General features: G+C 43.1%; 1 protein-coding gene across 2 annotated transcripts in view; it reads left to right on the forward strand.

The window, feature by feature from the left end:
* Positions 1-7,834: 7,834 nt before the first annotated feature.
* LOC133616065 (alpha-2Db adrenergic receptor-like) overlaps positions 7,835-18,092 on the forward strand; it is a 41,285-nt gene continuing 31,027 nt past the window's right edge. Inside the window, exons 1-2 of one of the 2 annotated variants that reach the window (XM_061975108.1) lie at positions 7,835-7,963; positions 8,107-8,412. In XM_061975108.1, coding sequence (XP_061831092.1) covers positions 8,113-8,412 — 300 coding nt within the window. In that variant the 5' untranslated portion in view covers positions 7,835-7,963; positions 8,107-8,112. Of the gene's footprint in view, positions 8,413-18,092 lie in introns of both variants that reach the window. The other variant, XM_061975107.1, reaches the window with a different exon arrangement.

The raw sequence follows: 18,092 nt of genomic DNA on the forward strand, positions 1-18,092 counted from the left end.
GCAGAGGACGCTTGAGCAGTGCGCAATTGCACAGGTGCGCTCCTGAGAGGGAACGTTGCTGTCAATTCTCTTATATACTCTTTCATTCTAGACTTCTAGAGTGTTTGATTATCACATCAGTCTAAATGTATAGACTATAAAGTTCACAAACATAAAGAGGGATCCTAGTGGGCCAGGCCAATCTTTCCTTATCTCTAAACTAAAACTGGGGAAATGTGTACAGTGTTCTGGGTTTCAGACATGATTTTGTATCAGAATTACTTGAGGAAGAAAATGCCTGGTTAGACTTTGTGTATGTAGTGTGTGCCTTTCTTGCTTTACATCTATGCTGTTATTATGCTGTTTGTTACTTATGTACGTTATGTTGCAGCTATTTAAAATAGTTTTGTCAATTTGTTCTGGCCAGAAACAAATTGGCCTTTGTAACATATCTTTGTCTTTGTGTGTTGTATGTAGACCACATGGCTTAGCAAAGTTCAGTGATGCAAATGCATGTCAAGTTGATCAACAGATTGTATTATTCTCCACTACAATAACAGTACTGAAATGAAGGCTAAAAAGGCATTAATTGGAGCTTTAAAAAGAAAAGAAAAAAGAAGTAACTAAATAGTTACTTTTCACAGTAACGCATTACTTTTTGGTGTAAGTAACTGAGTTACTTTTGAAATGAAGTAACTAGTAACTGTAACTAGTTACTGCTTTTCAGTAACTAACCCAACACTGGGCATCTCACAGTCACATCTCTCTTCTTCACTGCAGAGGCACTTGGGTCCTAGAGTTAAGAGAAGAAGAATAAATAAATGAATTTTGTTGGCAATTTTACTCCAAATCTGTGATACCGTTATTAGAGCATGATTACAGATTCAGTTTAAACTTTTAAACCACTTTTAACCCACCTGTGTCAGTTCCATCAACAAGTTCTTGATGCGCTGCAGTCACTCCTCCTTTTGCACTGAAGAGCTCCAGGAGTTTTGGAGTGTACCTGTCCAGTTGGGACATAAATGTTGATTCCAGTGGAACAGCAGTGCACCTTCGGAACGCTTCATTAATCTGTAAGACAGCAAATGTTGACCGTTACTGATATTAAGGGTATTAGTATACATTTTCAGGCAAAAAGTGAGTCTAGTATGTCATGTCCAAGTCACAATGGAAACTTGGTCAGGAAAAATAGAATGATAATAGAATAGAATAGAATAGAAGATATTCTACGAGTCGGTGGTGGCAGGCGCCTTCTTGTACGCCGTGGCCTGCTGGGGCAGCGGGCTGAGAGCGAGGGACGCAAACAGACTGGACAAGTTGGTAGAGAAGGCCTGTAACGTGGTGGGAGTGGAGCTAGACTCTCTGGCGGTGGTGTCAGAGAGGAGAAGTCTAGCATCTTGACAGATGAGAGCAAAGGGATGTATAAGAGCATGGGCAACCTACATGAATGCAAGGCAAGGAATGGCTGTGTCCAAAGGTCCCATAGTGCAGTCTGTAATGCTTTAAAATGTCACTCTTGGTTGGTACAACAGTGCTGCACAACTTACAGGGCCATCCCATCTGTCATTGGAGAGAGAGAACAAAAAAGACAAGTTATGGTTCATGTCTAACCTCTTGGATATATAAGCCTGATGAGAGCCCTTTATATCTGTTTTTTTTACACCCTAATATACTCATTTGCAGTATTTCCTCTAGATTTTTTTGTAGCCACGGTGGTCTAAGTTGGTAACCTAGCAACAGTAGGGGGTCTGGGGGCATGCCCCCACGGAAGAAAAATTTGAAAATGTACCCTTTAAATGGTGACTACCAGAGGTGTGGACTCGAGTCACATGACTTGGACTCGAGTCAGACTCGAGTCATGAATTTGATGACTTTAGACTCGACTTGACATGAAAATGTAAAAAGACTTGCAACTCGACTTAGACTTTAACATCAATGACTTGTGACTTCACTTGGACTTGAGCCTTTTGAATTGACATGACTTGACATGACTTGCTACTTTCCCCAAAACCCAAAGATGAAAAAGTTATTCGGGAGCGCTCCGTATGTTTCATCTTGTACTTGTCTATCAGCGTTGCGTGTGTCAGCTGGTGTGGTCTCAGTACAACAGCCAATCAAATTAGATATACTTTGTTTTCATCACACAGCATTCATCCAATCAAATTGCAGGACAACCAACGAAGAAGACATGTCCAAACCACACGCCAGTGAACAAAAAATGATACCTAAAATAATTTTGTTTGGGTATAAAAATTACGAGGTGGTCAACACAAAACGGTTTGCAGTATGCAACACATGCGGTTCGAAAATTACTGATGGAGAGGCAACAACTTCCAACTTCGTCCGGCATTTGAAGTTGCACAAAGAACGGTAAGTTTTGAATGCAAGATAACGTTTATTGGCTAAGTAACGTGACTTTTATTTGCTGTGTAGTTAAATCAGTGAGGCTGTAAACTCACTGCTAATGTTATAACGTTATTGCAAACACGGGAATCTGTTGCAGTTCACTACCTTATTCATACTTTTTGTTCAGTGATTTTTTTTAAGCAGGGTTACGTTAGTCAATATATCACACGTATCGTTAGACGGCGGTCAGCAGCACCGCGTATTTTAGCCACCTAAAAAAAGACAAAAATAGTAAAATAAAGGTCAGTTAAAATGTATACTATATTATGAATATGTGTACCGTTTTAGCTAGCTTTCTGACATACTGTTGGTTGTTTACCTCAGTGGTCCCCAACCACCGGGCCGCGGCCCGGTACTGGTCCGTGGATCGATTGGTATCGGGCCGCACAAGAATTTTTAATTTTTTTTAATTTTTTTAATTAAATCAACATAAAAAACACAAGATACACTTACAAGTAGTGCACCAACCCAAAACAACTCTCTCCCCCCTTTTGTTCTGGGCATTGAACATGAAGACTCTTCCTTCACTGTTCCGAGTGGCCATGAGAGTCTTGGCAGTGCCTGCCTCCAGTGCTCCAGTGGAGCGAGTTTTCAGCCATGGTGGCATCATACTACGCCCCCATCGTGCACAAATGACTGACAGACTCTTGGCTAATTTGGTCTTTTGCAAATGCAATGCAGCATAGGGCCCTGACATATAAAAAGTACAACTTTTTTGTTATGTTCACGTATATGTCATGTTTTTTCAATGTTAACACTTTTGTACAAATAAGTACATTTGCACTTTATTTTTCAATGTGTTTGTTCTGTAAAGGAATGAGTTAATGTTTAAAATGACTGGTTAATAGTGCTATTATAAAGTGCAATGTCAGCACAATTTTCTTTCCTGCAATTTAAAATGCACTTGTTTTAATAAATAAATACAGCGTTTGAAAAGCATACACAATCTGTGTTAATATATTAGTCTGTGGTTAAAAGGACTTGAAAGGACTCGAAACTCAAAATGCAGGACTTAGGACTTGACTTGAGACTTTCCAGTCTTGACTTTGGACTTGACTCGGGGCTTGCCTGTCTTGACTCGGGACTTGACTCGGACTTGAGGGCAAAGACTTGAGACTTACTTGTGACTTGCAAAACAATGACTTGGTCCCACCTCTGGTGACTACTGATGAGATTTTTTAGGGGGGGGGAGGATGTTGAGATTGAGACTTACACAATGAGTGTTATTCTTACAAGAGTAGCGTTTTGCCTAGGAGTGTGCATGGACAGCAGGTCTGAGGGGGCTTCAGATAGCTCTGTCAAGTGTACCTAGCTAGCTGCTAGCAACTTTGAATGCAAGCTAGTTAAGCAGCTTTAATGTGGCTGCTTATAAACTGAAGAATAAGATATTAAACTACCACGCAAAGAAAACGCTAATTATAAACTTCACAGCTATAAACAATGTTTGGTTGAAGTTAATGAGCTGTTGGAGGTAAGAGCACATTCGAAATGGCGGTCGGCGGGAAAAGTAGTAAACTAAATATAACATTGAACCATGCTTTTGAAAATGTATACATTTAAATCCTGGCAAATACTGACTTTGAACAATATAAATTGTTACTTACATGAGTTCGGTAAAGTGTTTTCCTTGGGCTCCGTGAAGAAACGTGTCTGGGCTTGTTCTTCCACAGCCGCATGCAGGTGGGCGGGTCCTGACGTTTTAGGTCTGATATAAACCTTTGAACTGAGTTTTACTAAATCAATTTATGTCGGAAGTCCAATAAAAGTAATTTTATCACATAAAAAATTAAGTTACGAAAACATTCACACTTTTTACTTATAGATAACTCAAAAACTCTAAAAATAAAAATAAATTGATTTATTCGCAGCCGAGTGTGAAGCGACTGGGATGAGAATCCGCACCTCCAAGTCCGAGTCCATGGTTCTCGCCCGGAAAAGGGTGGAGTGCCATCTCCGGGTTGGGGAGGAGATCTTGCCCCAAGTGGAGGAGTTCAAGTACCTCGGAGTCTTGTTCACGAGTGAGGGAAGAGTGGATGGTGAGATCGACAGGCGGATCGGTGCGGCGTCTTCAGTAATACGGACGCTGTATCGATCCGTTGTGGTGAAGAAGGAGCTGAGCCGGAAGGCAAAGCTCTCAATTTACCGGTCGATCTACGTTCCCATCCTCACCTATGGTCATGAGCTTTGGGTTATGACCGAAAGGACAAGATCACGGGTACAAGCGGCCGAAATGAGTTTCCTCCGCCGGGTGGCGGGGCTCTCCCTTAGAGATAGGGTGAGAAGCTCTGCCATCCGGGGGGAGCTCAAAGTAAAGCCGCTGCTCCTCCACATCGAGAGGAGCCAGATGAGGTGGTTCGGGCATCTGGTCAGGATGCCACCCGAGCGCCTCCCTAAGGAGGTGTTTAGGGCATGTCCGACCGGTAGGAGGCCACGGGGAAGACCCAGGACACGTTGGGAAGACTATGTCTCCCGGCTGGCCTGGGAACGCCTCGGGATCCCCCGGGAGGAACTGGACGAAGTGGCTGGGGAGAGGGAAGTCTGGGCTTCCCTGCTTAGGCTGCTGCCCCCGCGACCCGACCTCGGATAAGCGGAAGAAGATGGATGGATGGATGGAAATCTACTTTTAAAAATAAAGTAGAATGGACAATACCACTGAAAGAGTTTTTACAGTGAGGACGATAGATTCATACACATGAGGGAGGGTGACACAGGTGGGCACAATCAGGCAATCAGGAAAGACATCAGACCAGTGATACAGGAGGGAGGGCAAGTGATCTGAAACGAGAGGGAGAGTCAGCATTTCAAAATAAAACAGGAAATGACAAAACAACATGAAACCAGACGAAACCCAGACAAGACTTCACCCAGGTGTGACAAGCAGTGGGCAGGCTCGTAACTCTTCTTCTTCTTGCTTTTTGGTGGGGGCTGCCAACGTACTCGTAACTCAAATGGTGCTCGCAACTTAAAGCATGACACAAGCCGAGCGACAGCTTGTATCTCAAAACACTTGAATTCTTGAAATACTTGTAAGTTGAGGTACCACTGTACTCTGCAGTGGTATTTCAATTTAAGATTACCCCAACTTAAAATTGTTTTGAGATAAGAGCAGTCCCTCAACTAATTGTTATGCTTTAAGTTGCAAGCAAACATTTTAGTTGCAAGCATCCACGCCATTAGTTGGTGTAGCAAGTGACATTTGGTCTTACTCGCTAGCATTAGCTAGAGATGGACATTACATTACATGGGAACGGCGTGGCGCAGTTGGGAGAGTGGCCTGAAGGTTGCTGGTTCGATCCCCACCTTCTACCAACCTCGTCATGTCCGTTGTGTCCTTGAGCAAGACACTTCACCCTTGCTCCTGATGGGTCGTGGTCAGGGCCTTGCATGGCAGCTCCTGCCATCAGTGTGGGAATGTGTGTGTGAATGGGTGAATGTGGAAATCGTGTCAAAGCGCTTTGAGTATCTTGAAGGTAGAAAAGCGCTATACAAGTATAACCCATTTACCATTTACATTTGTTTTCCAACCATTGTAAAGAATGTAAGCGTGAAATACAGTGCTGAGAAGAAGAAGTGGATGATATCCATTGAATTAAAAAAATAAATCGTCAAAAACATGACCAACTGTGTCGCCAAATGGGCCAAGCCTATCACTGCTAGTCTGCACAACATTAGAGCAGAATTAATCCAGCAACAGCCAAGGATGTTAAAATCATTTCCAAACGGCGGACATTTATTCATGAAAATATGAAAAAGCTGCTGATGGTGTGTTTGAAAGGAGATACAGTATAAATCCAATCTCCAAGATTAATGCTGTACATTAACTTCTTGCAACTCAACGCCAAGAAAACGGAAATGCTGATTATCGGTCCTGCTAAACACCGACATTTATTTAATAATACCACCTTAACATTTGACAACCAAACAATTACACAAGGCGAATCAGTAAAGAATCTGGGTATTATCTTCGACCCAACTCTCTCGTTTGAATCACACATTAAGAGTGTTACTAAAACGGCCTTCTTTCATCTCCGTAATATCGCTAAAATTCGTTCTATTTTATCCACTAGCGACGCTGAGATCATTATTCATGCGTTCGTTACGTCTCGTCTCGACTACTGTAACGTATTATTTTCGGGTCTCCCTATGTCTAGCATTAAAAAATTAGTTGGTACAAAATGCGGCTGCTAGACTTTTGACAAGAACAAGAAAGTTTGATCAAATTACGCCTATACTGGCTCACCTGCACTGGCTTCCTGTGCACTTAAGAAGTGACTTTAAGGTTTTACTACTTACGTATAAAATACTACACGGTCTAGCTCCGTCCTATCTTGTCGATTGCATTGTACCATATGTCCCGGCAAGAAATCTGCGTTCAAAGAACTCCGGCTTATTAGTGATTCCCAGAGCCCAAAAAAAGTCTGCGGGCTATAGAGCGTTTTCTATTCGGGCTCCAGCACTATGGAATGCCCTCCCGGTAACAGTTAGAGATGCTACCTCAGTAGAAGCATTTAAGTCCCATCTTAAAACTCATTTGTATACTCTAGCCTTTAAATAGCCCCCCTGTTAGACCAGTTGATCTGCCGTTTCTTTTCTTTTCTCCTCTGCTCCCCTTTTCCTTGAGGGGGGGGGGGGGGGGGGGGGCACAGGTCCGGTGGCCATGGATGAAGTGCTGGCTGTCCAGAGTCGGGACCCGGGGTGGACCGCTCGCCTGTGCATCGGCTGGGAACATCTCTACGCTGCTGACCCGTCTCCGCTCGGGATGGTGTCCTGCTGGCCCCACTATGGACTGGACTCTTACTATTATGTTGGATCCACTATGGACTGGACTCTCACAATATTATGTCAGACCCACTCGACATCCATTGCTTTCGGTCTCCCCTAGAGGGGGGGGGGGGGGTTACCCACATATGCGGTCCTCTCCAAGGTTTCTCATAGTCATTCACATCGACGTCCCACTGGGGTGAGTTTTTCCTTGCCCGTATGTGGGCTTTGTACCGAGGATGTCGTTGTGGCTTGTGCAGCCCTTTGAGACACTTGTGATTTAGGGCTATATAAATAAAGATTGATTGATTATTATTTCATTACTTCATAACCCCACTACAGTTGTTTGTAGTACATTCTTCTGTCTTCTTTTTACATAGAATACAGAGAGGTGCTGCTGCAGGTGGTCAAGTCTGCTTCATAAACATCAATGAATGAAGTACATTGTTTATTATTATTATTATTATATTTTATTTATTTTATGTTAATTCTCTTCTCTCCTCTCTCATTTGTCATCTTCCTTCAATCTCTCCTTGCTTATTTCCCGGGTGTTGGAGCGCTCCTCAAACCTCTCTCGCTCACCACGTTCCCTCTTATTCCGTCTTTCATCTCACGCTCTCTCCCCTTCCTGCTGCCTTATTCCAGCAGAGTGGCACAGCTGCATTTCCACACAGAGCTTCAAGCAGTCGCATCAATGCGAGGACCTCTTTTTTTTTAGTTCGTACCTCCTACTCTGATTTTTTTTTTTTTTGCTCTGGGATGATTTCTTTCTGCTGCCTGTGATGCTGCGACTGAAGCTTTTGCATTAGAAAGCACAGTAAGTCAACATCTGGACTGCTAAGAGAGGGAATGACTTCACTTCATTATGATTGTACATTGGGTCATTTCCTACTACTCTGATGGAGCCTGCATTCAAACAATGTTACAAATTGTTTTGAGGATTCTTTGACTTTCTTCTAGGGAAGGATGGACCCTGATGTGCTGGCACCTGTAACCCATTCTTCATCTTGGGAGAATACTAGCGAGGCGTCTACTTCTTTGTCAAGATCCCCTCCTCTGCCCCCACACTCTCTGGCAGCATCCGTGCTCATCCTGCTGGTGGTCACGGTCATCATCCTGGTGACGGTGGTGGGGAACGTGTTGGTTGTTTTGGCCGTCTTTACCAGCCGTGCTTTGCGGGCTCCTCAAAATCTTTTCCTGGTGTCTCTGGCCTCAGCTGACATTCTGGTGGCCACACTGGTCATCCCCTTCTCCTTGGCCAATGAGGTGAGGACAAATATATGAATGCATAATTGGAGGTGATTCTCAACAATATTCTATCTTTCTTCACAAATAAGTGCTCTTCCAGAAGATACATCATTAATGTTAATTCATATTTTTGTTTGGTGTTTGGAAGATTTTTCCAATGTGCCTCGGCTCAAAAAAAGGTTAGAAAACACATGGCTACAGTGCATCCGGAAACATCCATCCATCCATCCATCCATCTTCTTCCGCTTATCCGAGGTCGGGTCGCGGGGGCAGCAGCCTAAGCAGGGAAGCCCAGACTTCCCTCTCCCCAGCCACTTCGTCCAGCTCCTCCCGGGGGATCCCGAGGCGTTCCCAGGCCAGCCGGGAGACATAGTCTTCCCAACGTGTCCTGGGTCTTCCTCGTGGCCTCCTACCGGTCGGACATGCCCTAAACACCTCCTTAGGGAGGCGCTCGGGTGGCATCCTGACCAGATGCCCGAACCACCTCATCCGGAAACATGTTGTTATGATATTCCAAAAAGGACAATACACTATACTATACTTTTTTTAATTTATTTTTTTATTGCAAACAGAGCCTGGTCCGCATTGCCGGTAGTAAGTCGGACACGTTTCCAGTGAGGGTTGGACTACGCCAAGGCTGCCCTTTGTCACCGATTCTGTTCATAACTTTTATGGACAGAATTTCTAGGCGCAGTCAAGGCGTTGAGGGGATCTGGTTTGGTGGCTGCAGGATTAGGTCTCTGCTTTTTGCAGATGATGTGGTCCTGATGGCTTCATCTGGCCAGGATCTTCAGCTCTCACTGGATCGGTTCGCAGCTGAGTGTGAAGCGACTGGGATGAGAATCAGCACCTCCAAGTCCGAGTCCATGGTTCTCGCCCGGAAAAGGGTGGAGTGCCATCTCCGGGTTGGGGAGGAGATCTTGCCCCAAGTGGAGGAGTTCAAGTACCTCGGAGTCTTGTTCACGAGTGGGGGAAGAGTGGATCGTGAGATCGACAGGCGGATCGGTGCGGCGTCTTCAGTAATGCGGACGCTGTATCGATCCGTTGTGGTGAAGAAGGAGTTGAGCCGGAAGGCAAAGCTCTCAATTTACCGGTCGATCTATGTTCCCATCCTCACCTATGGTCATGAGCTTTGGGTTATGACCGAAAGGACAAGATCACGGGTACAAGCGGCCGAAATGAGTTTCCTCCGCCGGGTGGCGGGGCTCTCCCTTAGAGATAGGGTGAGAAGCTCTGCCATCCGGGAGGAGCTCAAAGTAAAGCCGCTGCTCCTCCACATCGAGAGGAGCCAGATGAGGTGGTTCGGGCATCTGGTCAGGATGCCACCCGAACGCCTCCCTAGGGAGGTGTTTAGGGCACGTCCCACCGGTAGGAGGCCGCGGGGAAGACCCAGGACACGTTGGGAAGACTATGTCTCCCGGCTGGCCTGGGAACGCCTCTGGGTCCCACAGGAAGAGCTGGACGAAGTGGCTGGGGAGAGGGAAGTCTGGGCTTCCCTGCTTAGGCTGCTGCCCCCGCGACCCGACCTCGGATAAGCGGAAGAAGATGGATGGATGGATGATACTTTTATTTATTTATTTTTTTATTGCAAATTTATTAAAACAAACAAAACAAATCACATGCACATAAGTATTTACAACCTTTGCTCAATACTGTGTTGATGCACCTTTGGCAGCAATTACAGCCTCAAGTCTTTTTTGAGTATGATGCCACAAGCTTGGCACACCTATCTCTGGGCAGTTTTGTCCATTCCTCTTTGTCCATTCCTCTTTGCAGCACCTCTCAAGCTCCATCAGGTTGGATGGGAAGCGTTGGTTTTCATCCACAATGTCTCTGTACATTGCTGACTAGTCTCCCAGTTTCTGCCCCTGAAAAACAACCCCACAGCATGATGCTACCACCACCATGCTTTAATTTAGGGATGGAATTGGCCTGGTGATGAGCAGTGCCTGGTTTTCTCCAAACATGACGCCTGGCATTCACGCCAGGCGTTACTTTGTCTCATCAGACCAGAGAATTTTGCTTCTGTTGGTCTGAGAGTCTTTCAGGTACATTTTGGCAATATTTTTACTCAGAAATGAATACTTTTTGGATCTACTGTATATATCTAGATGTGCATATTTATGTAAATATTCCATTTTACCCTACATTTGTTTAGGCTTGTCAAAATTAATGCGTTAATGTGAAAGAATCCTTCATCATTATTATTCAGAGCATCACCACCAATGCAGAACAGGAGCTGTGGGTAATAGGGCCCTGTTGCCTATTGGTGGGCCCCGTTTTGTGTGAAGAGGGGCATGTAAAATGTCAATTAATGAATGACAGAGCACTTCATATGAAATTTTACCGCAAGCGCATTCCTAGCTGCTTACTGCAATTAGAATATAATGTCATAATTCCCCATGCAATCATACTGGCTCCCATGGTGCACAACATAAGTGCTTGTCTCAAAAGAGGCTGGTGCTGGGATCCAACCCTAGTCGAAGTATATCTAATAGGGAAGAATGACAATATTATGTTTTTAGGTTTTAAAATTCCTACTTATTTTTCTTATTTTTATTTTTTTTAACCGTGAATTAGATTTTGTACAAAACATGCATTAAATTTAATTAAAACTTGATTAAAAAAGTATAAAAACCATTTCCAAAAATAAAAAGGTGTGAAAAAAAACTGAATCGGGCAGGGTTTAAGGGGTCTTCAAATTTCCAGGCCTTTACAGCCAAACTGATGGGGATATGGACATTTATGTATACATATATATATATATATATATATATATATATATATATATATATATATATGTCTTAATAAGGTTATCCAAAAAATAGTGCTCGATACCGTAGTAGAGCGCAATATATGTATGTGTGGGGAAAAAAAATCACAAGACTATTTCATCTCTACAGGCCTGTTTCATGAGGGGGGGTACCCTCAATCGTCAGGAGATTTTAATGGGAGCATTCGCATACCATGGTTTATATAGGGCACAGAGTGGGTGGGTACAGGCTGGCCTAGGGGCGTGGTGATTGGTTCATGTGTTACCTAGGAGGTGTTTCCGTCTATGGCGGCATGTTGTTACAATTTCGCTGCGCTTGTTGAGGGATGACAGGTCTGGACGGTAAATAATAAACAGTTTCTCTTTCAAGCATAGGTTGCATCTTTTATTACCACTATTGTAAGGATACAATTTCACCCTCACCTATGAACCCACGCCAGGAAACCAGCCAAAAAAGAACAGAAAACGAAACGGCATCATCTGGTACAACCCCCCATACAGCAAAAACGTCTCAACGAACATTGGACACAAATTCCTCAACCTGATTGACAAACACTTTCCCAAAGACAACAACCTAAGAAAAGTATTCAACAAGAACAACATCAAATTGAGCTACAGCTGCATGAACAATATACGACAAATCATCTCAAACCACAACAAAACAATTGCAAATGAGCCGTCGACCCCCAGTCAGAACGACTCCAAAACCAACAAAGCATGTAACTGTCGAAAGAAACCTGATTGCCCCCTCAACGGGGGATGCTTACAAACATCAGTTGTCTACCAATCTAAGGTAATACGCAAGGACATTAACACATCTGACACATATGTAGGATTAACCGAGGGTGAATTCAAAACCAGATGGAACAACCACAAGGCTTCTTTCAGGAACAAAAACCTGCGAAATACCACAGAACTCAGCAAACACATTTGGGACCTCAAAGACAATAATGTTGAATATTCAATAACATGGCAAATTCTTGCATCCAGCACACCTTACAATAGTGGTAATAAAAGATGCAACCTATGCTTGAAAGAGAAACTGTTTATTATCTACCGTCCAGACCTGTCATCCCTCAACAAGCGCAGCGAAATTGTAACAACATGCCGCCATAGACGGAAACACCTCCTAGGTAACACATGAACCAATCACCACGCCCCTAGGCCAGCCTGTACCCACCCACTCTGTGCCCTATATAAACCATGGTATGCGAATGCTCCCATTAAAATCTCCTGACGATTGAGGGTACCCCCCCTCATGAAACAGGCCTGTAGAGATGAAATAGTCTTGTGATTTTTTTCCCCCACACATACCTATATATATATATATATATATATATATATATATATATATATATACATGTATATATATAAATATATACACACATACAGTCATAATCAAAAGTTTGCATACACTTGTAAAGAACATAATGTCATGGCTGTCTTGAGTTTCCAATAATTTCTACAACTCTTATTTTTTTGTGATAGAGTGATTGGAGCACATACTTGTTTGTCACAAAAAACATTCATGAAGTTTGGTTCTTTTATGAATTTATTATGGGTCTACTGAAAATGTGACCAAATATGCTGGGTCAAAAGTATACATACAGCAATGTTAATATTTGGTTACATGTCCCTTGGCAAGTTTCACTGCAATAAGGCGCTTTTGGTAGCCATCCACAAGCCAAACAACTCAATTTTTGTTTCATCTGACATCACATGGACATAGACAAGACCTTCTGGAAGAAAGTTCTGTGGTCAGATGAAACAAAAATTGAGCTGTTTGGCCACAATACCCAGCAATATGTTTGGAGGAGAAAAAGTGAGGCCTTTAATCCCAGGAACACCAAACCTACCGTCAATCATGGTGGTGGTAGTATTATGCTCTGGGCCTGTTTTGCTGCCAATGGAACTGGTGCTTTACAGACAGTAAATGGGACAATGAAAAAGGAGGATTACCTCCAAATTCTTCAGGACAACCTAAAATCATCAGCCCGGAGGTTGGGTTTTGGGCGCAGTTGGGGGTTCCAACAAGACAATGACCCCAAACACACGTCAAAAGTGGTAAATGAATGGCTAAATCGGGCTAGAATTAAGGTTTTAGAATGACCTTCCCAAAATCCTGACTTAAACGTGTGGACAATGCTGAAGAAACAAGTCCATGTCAGAAAACCAACAAATTTAGCGGAACTGCACCAATTTTGTCAAGAGGAGTGGTCAAAAATTCAACCAGAAGCTTGTGGATGGCTACCAAAAGTGCCTTATTGCAGTGAAACTTGCCAAGGGACATGTAACCAAATATTAACATTGCTGTATGTATACTTTTGACCCGGCAGATGTGGTCACATTTTCAGTAGATCCATAATAAATTCATAAAAGAACCAAACTTCATGAATGTTTTTTGTGACCAACAAGTATGTGCTCCAATCACTCTATCTAAAAAAAAAAGAGTTGTAGAAAGTATTGGAAACTCAAGACAGCCATGACATTATGTTCTTTGCAAGTGTATGTAAACTTTTGATCGCGACTATATGCATATATGTATATATATATACACACCAGTGACGTGCAGTCACTAGAGGCAGGTGAGGCGGGGCCTCACCTGCCATCATGGAAAGAAAAAAATGTAAAAAGAAAAAATTTTTTTTTAATTGTTATATGTATCCAGTGATTATACTATAAAGACATTTTCCATTTAACTTCACCAGTTTTAGATTATTTTTATTCAAAATCACTGAATTTTCACATTTGCCGTTCAAATACTGAGAAGAGACGGCGCGGTGAACAGCAGCCAGTTGAGGCACGTCACTCAGTGCCTCAACATGGATTGCGCAATGACTCGGCTAACTGCTGGCCTGCTGTGCAGTGAGACCGTATTGCTATATGAACTATATTATACATTTCCATAGTTTAGTTAGCTGAGGTATATAATGTACAGTGTATTTTGTCAACAACTGTATGTGTGTAAAGTATTTCTTGTGCTGAGCGATCATAAAACGGCTGCAAAAGACGCACTGGCTGAGGCTCGCCTCCTGCACCCCCGCCGTAGAATTGTTACATCAACTAAAGTGTGACGACCGGGGCGCATGGTGATGCGGGGCTCGCTCTCCCAGGAATGCAGATCGGGCTTCGGACACAGCGTGCAGGTAAGAAATGATTTATTTAAGAAATAAATTATACTGGAATAAACAAACACGTGCTCATAGCACGGAAGGCAAAAACTAAAGGAGCTAGCGTGGGAGCCAGAAGGTAAAAAGGAGTCTAGCGTGGAAGCTAGCAGGTTCAGAGCAGGAAACAAAAGTCGTCATCTGTTGTGTGAAAACAAACTAGGAAGCAAGACAGAATGACAGGGAAGGCAGGCTTAAATAATAATGTCAGAGATGACAAACAGGTGCGCGTCGGGAACACACGCGGCAGGTGAAAATAATAAGCAGCCATGGCAACAAACTCAGGTGTACAAAACAGGCACTCAAGGAGTCCAAAACTAACAAAAAACACAAGTACCTCGAAAACGTAAACAAAAATATGATCCGGGCAGCGGATCATAACATAAAGCCCACACTTAAACTTTCCACGTGCAAGATTGAATCTATTTAAAAAAATTATTTCATAAGAAGCCAAAAAGTGCAAAAACAATAATGTTGGTGTTGGTGGAGTTGTGAATGACTGCAGGGACACAACATTAGATACACCTGCAGACTGCAGGTGTACCTAATTCACAACTCCTCCAACACGAACATCATTGTTTTTGCACTTTTTGGCTTCTTATTAAATAACTTTTGTAACCTATTTTCATGGGCTTTCCTCTTTGTGATGTTAAGTTCCTGTTATGCACTGTTATACAGTATATGCCTTGAGCTCTTATTTTGAAGGCGCTAAGAGCGGAAGTGATGTCACGTTGCGGAGGTTTTTGAAAGAAGGTAAATAAAGTGGTCCTCGTGTAAACTGGAGCCTCCGTGTTTGTTATTTTGTAGTTTCATACAGTATAGGCGACATTTATAAACCCTCGGTTACACTTTTTTAAATAGATTCAATCTTGCACGTGGAAAGTTTAAGTGAGAGCTTTTGTTGCGGCGCATGGGCTTAATTTCTAAGTAAAGGTAAGACCATCCATCCATCCATCCATCTTCTTCCGCTTATCCGAGGTCGGGTCGCGGGGGCAGCAGCTTAAGCAGGTAAGACCATAATAACGTTTTTTTTATTAAATGTGCTTTTTTGTGTGCTACAGTTTGTATGTGTAAAGTTAAAGTTAAGTTAAAGTACCAATGATTGTCACACACACACTAGGTGTAATGACATTTGTCCTCTGCATTTGACCCATCCCCTTGATCACCCCCTGGGAGGTGAGGGGAGCAGTGGGCAGCAGCGGCGCCGCACCTGGGAATCATTTTTGGTGATTTAACCCCCAATTCCAACCCTTGATGCTGAGTGCCAAGCAGGGAAGAATGCTGGTATGAGTTTTTAAACATAACCCGTTAACTGCTGCCAATCAAATGGTGAATAAGATACTCTTTAGGGTTCATATGTCTGTAAATCTGACTGTGATGAAGTCAGTGCCTCACCAGCCATCAACCTCACCGCACGTCACTGATACACACACATACAAATGTGTTCTAGGTTCCTTGTTCACTGTGGTTTCTGAGGTGAAGGGTATAGCTTAGTGCTCTTCTGCTTGTGTATTTTTGTCATGTTCCTAAAATGTTTAATTCTTCCGATCCAAACACACTGTGAAAGGACAAGGTATAAAAAAGGTGGATGAAGAAACAGGAGAACAACGTCTCCAAAAAAAAGCTTACAAGAAGAAAACCAAAAACCCAAGGGTCCAAATAAAAACTGAGGTACCGTATTTTCCGCACTATAAGGCGCACCGGATTATTAGCCGCACCTTCAATGAATGGCATATTTCAAAACTTTGTCCACCTATAAGCCGCCCCGGACTATAAGCCGCGCCTACGCTGCGCTAAAGGGAATGTCAAAAAAACAGTCAGATAGGTCAGTCAAACTTTAATAATATATTAAAAACCAGCGTTCTAACTCTGTCCCAAAATGTACGCAAATGAGCAATCACAAACATAGTAAAATTCAAAATAGTGCAGAGCAATAGCAACATAATGTTGCTCGAACGTTAATGTCACAACACACAAAATAAACATAGCGCTCACCTTCTGAAGTTATTCTTCATTCGTAAATCCTTCGAATTCTTCGTCTTCGGTGTCCGAATTGAAAAGTTGGGCAAATGTGGGATCCAAAATGGCCGGTTCCGTCTCGTCGAAGTCATCGGAGTCAGTGTCACTGTTCAGCAGTTCTGTGAATCCTGCCTTCCGGAAAACTCGGACCACAGTTGTGACCGAAATATCTGCCCAGGCATTTACGATCCACTGGCAAATGTTGGCGTAAGTCGTCCGGCGCTGTCTGCCTGTCTTAGTGAAGGTGTGTTCGCCTTCGGTCATCCATTGTTCCCACGCCGTTCGCAGTCGTGATTTGAATGCCCTGTTGACACCAATATCCAGCGGTTGGAGTTCTTTGGTTAATCCACCCGGAATGACGGCGAGTGTTGTATTTGTGTGCTTCACTTGTTTTTTGACACCATCTGTGATGTGGGCGCGCATAGAGTCGTATATCAACATGGACGGAGCTGTGTGAAAAAAGCCACCCGGCCTCTTCGCGTAAACTTCCCTTAACCACTCGCTCATCTTTTCTTCATCCATCCATCCCTTCGAGTTAGCTTTTATGATGACGCCGGCTGGAAAGGTCTCTTTTGGCAAGGTCTTCCTTTTGAATATCACCATGGGTGGAAGTTTCAGGCCATTAGCATGGCAAGCTAGAACCACAGTGAAGGACGACTTCTCATTCCCTGTGGTGCGAATATTCACCGTACGTGCTCCCATTGTATCCACAGTATCCACAGTGCGGTTCACAGGAATATCAGTTGCTGTGAAATAGTAATCCGTGTGAGGATGGAGAGATTGCGTCTTTTCATGAACCGGATCCTTGTCGCTTAGTAGGAGCCATTTTGTGGTCTTTACAGATGTAAACAGGAAATGAAACGTACGGTAATATCCGCGCGCTTTTCTTCTTCTACGCGGGCGGGTGGTTGCTTACAGTAGAAGAAGAAGCGCTTCCTGTTCTATGGGGGCGGGTGCTTACCTTGGCGGTTGCTTGCGTAGAAGAAGAAGCGCTTCCTGTTCTACCGGGAAAAAAGATGGCGGCTGTTTACCGTAGTTACGAGACCGAAACTTTATGAAAATGAATCTTAATATTTATCCATATATAAAGCGCACCGGGTTAAAAGCCGCACTGTCAGCTTTTGAGTAAATTTGTGGTTTTTAGGTGCGGCTAATGGTGCGGAAAATACGGTACTTACATGGACACTAAACTGTAGTGTTATGGGACCCCCAGAAGCAGACTATGAGGTAGGCGTAACAAGAAAGTATCAACAAGTATTAGCACTCATGAGGAATAGACTGTTGAAACAGGTGGTACAGCAAAAGGAAGAAAACAAATCTAAATCTAACAAAGTATTATAAGAATGTAATTTGGGGGACACAGAGCAGGTGGACCTGTCTTTTTTTTTTTTTTTAAATAAAATGTTTTTGTTCCTTTCAATTTTTACTGTAATGTCCAAATAATAATGTCAAACTGCCTAAAAGCGCATTGATTAGCTTTCACGGGCAGCCTTGCCAAGTGACAATGATTGACAGCACGCAGCTGCCGCCCAACCAGTAGTCAGATGTGATATAAGTGAGTTTGCCTCCACACTGCAATATAAATCACAAACGAGTGAGACAAATACAATAATCAATAAAAGAGGAGTCCAGTGCTCTAGTCAATGGTAGCTACAGGTAAAAGCCAGTAAATTAGAATATTTTGAAAAACTTGATTTATTTCAGTAATTGCATTCAAAAGGTGTAACTTGTACATTATA

Source organism: Nerophis lumbriciformis, linkage group LG15 (assembly GCF_033978685.3).
Source record: "Nerophis lumbriciformis linkage group LG15, RoL_Nlum_v2.1, whole genome shotgun sequence".
In the NCBI taxonomy this organism is placed as follows: domain Eukaryota; kingdom Metazoa; phylum Chordata; class Actinopteri; order Syngnathiformes; family Syngnathidae; genus Nerophis; species Nerophis lumbriciformis.